This window comes from Elephantulus edwardii, unplaced genomic scaffold (genome assembly GCF_000299155.1).
Source record: "Elephantulus edwardii isolate Elephantulus edwardi_28Jun2011 unplaced genomic scaffold, EleEdw1.0 scaffold00320, whole genome shotgun sequence".
Lineage (NCBI taxonomy): Eukaryota > Metazoa > Chordata > Mammalia > Macroscelidea > Macroscelididae > Elephantulus > Elephantulus edwardii.
This window is the reverse complement of record NW_006400070.1, coordinates 753,609-761,123: the sequence shown is the minus strand read 5'-3', so window position 1 is coordinate 761,123 and position 7,515 is coordinate 753,609. Positions and strand designations below refer to the sequence as shown.

At 37.8% G+C, this 7,515-nt stretch overlaps 1 protein-coding gene across 1 annotated transcript in view; it reads left to right on the top strand.

Moving 5' to 3' along the window:
• Nucleotides 1-7,515, top strand: part of KPNA4 (karyopherin alpha 4 (importin alpha 3)) — a 106,701-nt gene that overhangs the window by 45,781 nt on the left and 53,405 nt on the right. The window contains exons 6-8 of the mRNA XM_006901338.1: nucleotides 863-958; nucleotides 1,422-1,507; nucleotides 5,287-5,373. Of these exons, the coding sequence (XP_006901400.1) occupies nucleotides 863-958; nucleotides 1,422-1,507; nucleotides 5,287-5,373 (269 nt within the window). The remainder of the gene's footprint in view (nucleotides 1-862; nucleotides 959-1,421; nucleotides 1,508-5,286; nucleotides 5,374-7,515) is intronic.

Genomic DNA, 7,515 nt, shown 5'->3' with positions numbered 1-7,515 from the left:
TTAAACCAGGCTGCTCCTTGAAGGCAAGGATTCTGGGGCTTCGTCTGACATACTTTGGACATGTTGTAAGGAGAGACAGGTCTTTAGAGAGGGACGTCATGCTGGGTAGAGTAGAGGGACAGTGCAGGAGGGGAAGACCCTCTATGAGGTGGATTGATTCAGTTACTGAGGCACTCGGGATAGGTGTGTCAGAGGCAATGAGATTGGCACAGGATAGAGCACGGTTTAGGGCTGTTGGACATGGGGTCGCTATGAGTCGCAGACAACTCGACGGCACATAACAACAAACAACAAATTTCCTTTGCCACATAAATGACATTGAAAGAGTCTGCCTTCTTTCTGAATTAAAAATAAGCCAGAAAGTAGCATATAAGGAACATTTATTCTTGAGATTGGGTATCTTTGAGTCCGTTCTGACCCGTAGCATTCCCACAGTAGACCTGACAGTAGAATTACCCCCTAGTTTTTCTTAACTAATCTTCACAGCCGGAGGTATCCAAGTCTTTTCTCCAGAGTAACCACTAATTCAAATGACTAATATATGAAACTTTGTTATTGGCTGATCGCTTAAGCATTGAACCACCAAGCCTTTCTTTTACATTTAGTTGTTATGTTATCTCTTGTTTGGGACTATATGGAGGGAATAATATATCTGTGACTTTTTAAAACATGAATTGGTTTATGTTATAGTAAATATTGATCATTTCTGTATATTTTTTATAATTAGTTAAAAAGTTTTATAAGAAAAAATAATTTCAGACAGGATATTTGTGCCAAGTATTGAAGTGTTTGTATTTCTGTCAAATATTAATCCAAACTTGACTGTCATTAAATTTCACAAGAAATATAATGTATCTTGTAGGAAGCTTTTGTCCAGTGATCGAAATCCACCAATTGATGACCTAATAAAATCTGGAATATTGCCTATTTTAGTTCATTGTCTTGAAAGAGATGACAAGTAAGTACATAATTTTAAAAATAAGATTACTTTGCATTCATTAGTGAAGACAAGATTATCTAATAGTTAGGTATTCTTAAAAGAAAAAAGGAGATATGGAATGGGGTTGGAAAGTAAGAAAGAAAAAACAGTGCAAACTCTGATAGAGCCCAAGATAAATTAAGACCAAAAAGGAAAATTGAGAATGATATGCTTTATTTGTAAATGTCAAAAATTGGCAAAAATATTTTAACAAGAGAAATGGTTTGTGAAGTAAATGTACAGATTTATTTCTAGAAAATAAGAGCACATGAAGAGGTTACACTTTTAAACTGAAGTGATTAAATAGTCTTTAGGGAAAAAAAGAAAAATGCTTTATGGATAATGTTTCAAAACAAAATATTTGTTACCTTAAAAATGTTGGAGGGGATAAATAATTGAGTGAATATAAGTTCTTTTTTTAAAAATTGCTTGGTTTTTGCAGTCCTTCTTTACAGTTTGAAGCTGCCTGGGCTTTAACAAACATTGCATCTGGAACCTCTGAACAAACTCAAGCAGTAGTTCAATCCAGTAAGTTTGTTATCAATAGAATTGTGGCTTTAAAAAACAGAAACAGGTGGGCAGATGAGGGAAATTGGAAGAATCTATTCTGGAAAACAATGTATTCGAATTTTGTAAGTAACCTAGTATAATTAGAAAACCAGAAATCATTAAAAAATAATCTGTGAATCTCTGAAGAAAAATGTAGATATTAATATTATAAATTGATAGCAATCCCATAAAGATAGTTGGAATAGGCCAATGTAAGTATTTAAGTGACTAACATTTTCTATTTTGGAACATGTCTTAATTTTCTTACTAGAATGAATTAAATAGGTATATTTTATTTATAAGATTTATATTAGAAAAAAAATTTTTCCTACTGCTTCATGGCATTTTAACCTCCCTTACTAAGATTTCTGTTGTACATTTTAGAGAAATTGTCTTTTATAAGCTAGTCAAATTTTAAAAATAGTGTAACATGTTCCTTCATTGTAATAGGTTTGCTTTTCTTTTGATTCAACAGATAGGGGGAAAAGAATTACTTAGACTAATAATCTGGAATTATTGCTTTGATGTAGGTCTCTGATTTAAGATGTACTTGAATTACAATGAACTGTACTTAAAACTATCTATTTTGTATGTGTGATTGGTTTGGGTTATTTTTTACTTTCTTGCTAATAATATGTACAAAATTTTCTAGTACTCTCATATACAGATACTCAATGTTAGTATTTACTGATCAGCACCCTGCTATAAAGCAGAAAATGCCTTGTCTGCCATGAAGTCTGTGGTGGTTCTGGTGGTGTAGGGAAAACCATAAAGGATAGAAAGTGGGAAATGTTCATATCTAACAACGTACAATTGAAATACACATGTGCCAACAGCCTTACAACTCCAACTTCATTTTTAAGAGACTGGCACTGATAGATGGGATTATAAACATACTAAAAGGCACTAATACTTAAAACTTTACCACAAAAAAGACATTCTACTTTAGAACTGGCTTAGAAGGAAATCATCAGAATGGTGTTCTTTTAAATCAAGATTGTCTATGTACTTATCTAAGTTTGTTAAAATTTTAAACTCTGTGTATGTTGTACATTTTCTAGGAAAGATCATTTCAGTCAGTCTTGACCGTTCTGATTAGTTTGGGCTTTCGGTGGGGTGGTTTTGTTACCTTTTTTTTGGCTTTGTATGGTTTACTGCTAATATAAATTTGATGATCTTGTGCTTGATTATATGCTCGTTAAAGACTAAAAAAAAAGACAGAGACTTGTTTTAACACTATCAGTCTGTTTTAACATACCAAAGATGATAAATTTTTTTATTATAGGTAAGCATGATTTATCTAGATATACAGAAATAATCTTTTTTGAGTTGCATTAGAAGGAAAGAAGAAATTAAAAGAATCATTTACTTAATTCATTGCATTATTTGTTCTGTTCAAATGCCAACCTGCTTCTGTGTTTCCCCGCACTATTTGCTGTATAATTATAAAAAGAGCAAGGGCCATGTGGGAACAGCCCTGAATGACCTTTTCCAGCGTTTTACAAAGGATAACTGACCCCATCAACAACATCAGCAACACAAACCCAATTCCCATGAGATCAGGCATGTCCCTCACCCTCTTGTACCTCTTCACACTTAGCACACACCATTCTCAGTGCATTATTGTTGTTATGTGCTGTCGAGTCGCTTACGGCTCATAGCGACTCTATGTACAACAGCCCTGAACTCTGCTCTGTCCTGTGCCAATCGTACCATCTCCACACCCATTCCTATTATCCCAATCACTGAAATAATCCTCATAGGGGACCTTCCCCTTCTGCACTGTCCTTCCACCCTACTAAGCATGATGTCCCTCTCCAGGGACCTGTCCCTCCTTGCAACATGTCCAAAGTATGTCAGACGGAGCCTTAGAATCCTTGCCTCCAAGGAGCAGCCCAGTTTAACCCTTTCCAGGGTGAATCTGTTTGTTTTCCTAGCAGTTCATGGTACCCTCAGTACTCTTGTTTCAGTGTATTGCTAGGTCCTAAATTCAATGCAGTAGCTTACAAATCACACTGAACCATATTGGGAAAATCAAAAGATTGTAATACAGGTTATTAGCAAAATACAGTCCAGGCAGTTTCTGAAATGTGCTCATAGGCACCTCAGTCTTAGGCCAGTGTTGCAAAGTTTTGGAGCTGTCATTACTGACTCTGTCTAATACAGTCCTCCAACAAACTTGGGCAAAAAGCTCCCAGCTCTAGTTTAGAGGCATAGCAGTTTCAATGAGTCTGCTCCGTCTCATGCCAGGCTGTCCAATGTGGTTGCTGCGGCTCTTGCTCCTGTAGGCCCTCATCTGGCTGGTGCTAGATCTCTGCCTCTGAAGGATGCATTACATTTTCTTGCTGCTGCTTTGCTGTCATTGAAGTTTCCCCAGTTCTGCTGCAGGATCTGCTCCAGACTAACCAGTCCCCGATGGATTGGTGAGGCTGGCCAAATCCCCTTATGGGTTAATGAGGCTAGCTAGTCCTCTTGTGGAGGCTAACACACTCTTCCTATATTCCCACCCATCCACACTGTAAAGTACGTTAAGGGATAGAGAAGCCATTTTGAACAATAAACTCTTAACACCATAATAATGGTATCACTTTTTTATTCTGAAAGTGCCATGTGGCCCACTTAATGTTACTCTTTAGTTCTGTATTCACTTTACTCTAAACTTCTATATTCACAGGTTAACTTCAATAATTGAACTTCGTTGTTAAGAGACTTTCCCCCCCACAATTCTGAAGATAATAATTTGAAAGTGTGCAGTAAGGAAAAAACAAATCCCCAAAATGTATAAATTGGTTCAGTTCTATACTTTAATCACCAGCTGCCTCTGTAGCATTCTTTCTCTTTAACCCTAGAAACTTGGAGGTAGATGAGAGTTCACAAATTTAAATTTGGACCCCAACTGTCAGGCTGCTATTTAGGCATTTTACAGCCACAAGTTAGGGAGTCTATGCAACACCCCAACCTATTTGACTATTGGCATAAGTTTAAGGTTAATTTTCCCCTCAAGATGCTAACTGCAAGTTCAGGGGTCCACATGATACCCTTGTTTTCTGACCTGAGGATACCTACTGCCACTTTAAATTTGATAACTACCTGTAATGACTAATAGAATTCATATAGAATATATTTTATTTACAACTACAGATATGTTTTAGCCAAAAAGGCTTCACCTGCCAATATAGTATGCTTGCCAGAGACAACACTGCCTCCTCAAAGCAGCCCTCCCAGAGTGCTGGCCATTGAGGAAGTTCTCAGAATGCTCAGGTTCTTACTGGCCAGTTGCTAGCTTAACTCATGTCTCCTGAAGCTATTTGGATCACCTCACAGTATAGGTGTTTTCTGGTCAACACATATTCTCTGATACGGCCTGAAATTCTCAGACCAAAGACACTACGTTTATCCCAGGGGTGGTTATTCCAGAGCCCAGGACAAAACTCACCTCAATTGGGATAAAACTAGATTATTTACTCCACAATCAAGAATTCAAGGTTTAATTATCAATGAAATGTCACCAGCATAATTTGATATTTGTTGAGTTAAAAACTCATTTAAATAAGTAATCTGCTAATTGGAATTCTTCCACTAATGTAATTCTAATGAAAATCACTTTCATTAATTGGGCTGTAATTGTAAACATTTCGATCAGTTTTTTGTTTGTAGGTCTCAGTTACCAAAATTGCTATTTTGTTTCAATAATAAAGTTAATACTACCAACTTGAAGTGCTGCCATTTTGTTTTTACCTTTTTTTTTTTTTTTTCAGATGCTGTGCCACTTTTTCTGAGGCTTCTCCACTCACCTCATCAGAATGTTTGTGAGCAAGCAGTGTGGGCATTGGGAAATATTATAGGTTAGTATAGAATTTGTAATGCTAGCCCAACAACTATTCTTACCAAATAATAAATATCAAATTAACATAATTAGTTATCAGATTAAGATAATTAGTAGTAGCCTAAAAGAAAAACCGTTTGCCTTCATCAGAGTTTATTTTTATAAAATTCTACTGTTTAAATATAATTCTTAAGGCTCAGGGGTGGGTAATGATTATTTTTGTCTTTGTGATGCTATTATCTTTATGTGAACTTTTTACCTTTTTGAATAATTACATAGCATACAGATGACTTAGTTCCCCTCTCTTGTTCCTCAAGAAGTACTTCTTCACCTTTCTCCATCAAAGAAAGTAAGAATGTTAGAGGAGGCAAAACATAAACCAATAATTTCTGCATAATGATAGTTCTAAATTTTATTCTAAAATGAAATTTTTCACCTGTTGTAGATTTTGTTGTTAGGTGCCATCACACTCATTCTGAGTTCTCACCATCATGTCTAAAACAGAAGAAAACTGCCCAGTCCTGTGTCCTCCTCACACTTGTTGCTGACAAAAACCCAGCCCAGTCCTGTGCCCTCCTTAAACCCATTGTTGTAGCCACTATGTCAGTCCATCTTCTTAAGAATTCCCCATTTTTGATAATCATTTCATTTCCCAAACATGATGTCTTTCTACAGGAATTGATCCTTCCTGATAACATATCCAGAGTATGTGAGGTGAAGTCTCACCATCCTCACTTCTAAGGAACTGTCTAGATTTACTTCTTCCAAGACAGATTTGTTCATTCTTCTGGAGTTCTATTATAGTATGTTCCATATTCTTCTCCAGCACCTTTAATTCAATTCTTTTCCACTCTTCCTTACTTATTTTCCAGCATTTGCTTGTGGCCAATCTCAATGTCTCTGACCTATCCCCGTTACCCCAGTCACTGAATCAGTCCACCTCATAGAGGGTCTTCTTCTCCTGCGCTGTCCCTCCACCCTTCCAAGCATGACATCCCTCTCCAAGGATTGTCCCCCCTTGTAACATGTCCAAAGTATGTTAAATGGAGCTTCAGAATCCTTGCCTCCAAGGAACTGCCTGGTTAACCCTCTCTAGAAGAACCCATTTGTTCTCCTGGCAGCCCATGGTATATTCATTACTCTTCTCTAACACCGCAGCTCAAAGGCATCCATTCTCCTTCCATCATCCCTAGTCATTGTCCAGCTCTCTGATGATTGCAAAGACCATGGCCTGTATCAGGTGAACCTTAGTCTCCAGAGTGACTTCATTGCGCTTCAGTACTTTGGAGAGGTCTCTAACAGCAGACTTTCCTTTCACAATATGTCTTTTAATTTCCTGGCTGCTGGTGCCAGGAGTTTTGACTGGGGAGCCAAGCAAACTAAAGCTGTTAACAGTCTCAGTATCTTCACCATCCATCATGATACTGCTAAGTGGCCCAGTGGTGAGAATCTTTGTTTTCTTGATATTGAGCCTCAATCCATATTAAAAGCTCCAATCCTTTACCTTCTGCAGCAAGTGTTTTAGGTGCTCTTCAGTGTCAGCAAGCAGGGTTGTGGCATCTCCTTAATGCAGATTGTTGATGAATCTTCCTCCAATCCTGATGCCACATTTCTCCCCACCTCCTGGATAAATCTGTTCTGCATATAGATTGAAACGGTATGGAGATAAGACACATCCCTGGTGTACACCCTTCCCAATTTTGAACCATGTTGTTGTTGTGTGCTGTCGAGTCACTTGCGACTCATAGCGACCCTATGTACAACAGCCCTAAACTCTTACTCTGTCCTGTGCCAATCTCACTGTCTCTGATCCACTCATCCTGATTACCACAGTCACTGAATCAACCAATCTCCTTCCCCTCCTGTGCCTGCCCTCCACTCTTCCAAGCATGATGTCCTTCTCCAGGGACTGGTCTCTCCTTACAACATGTCCAAAATATGTCAGACAAAGCGTCAGAATCCTTGCCTCTAAGGAGCAGCCCGGTTTAACCTTATCTAGGATGAATCTGTTTGTTTTCTTAGCAGTCTTTGGTACCCTCAATACTCCAACACCAAAGCTCAAAGGCATCAATTTTCCTTCTATCCTCCCTAGTCATTGTCCAACTCTCTGATGCATAACAAGTGATTGCAAAGACCATGGCCTGTATCAGATGCACCTTAG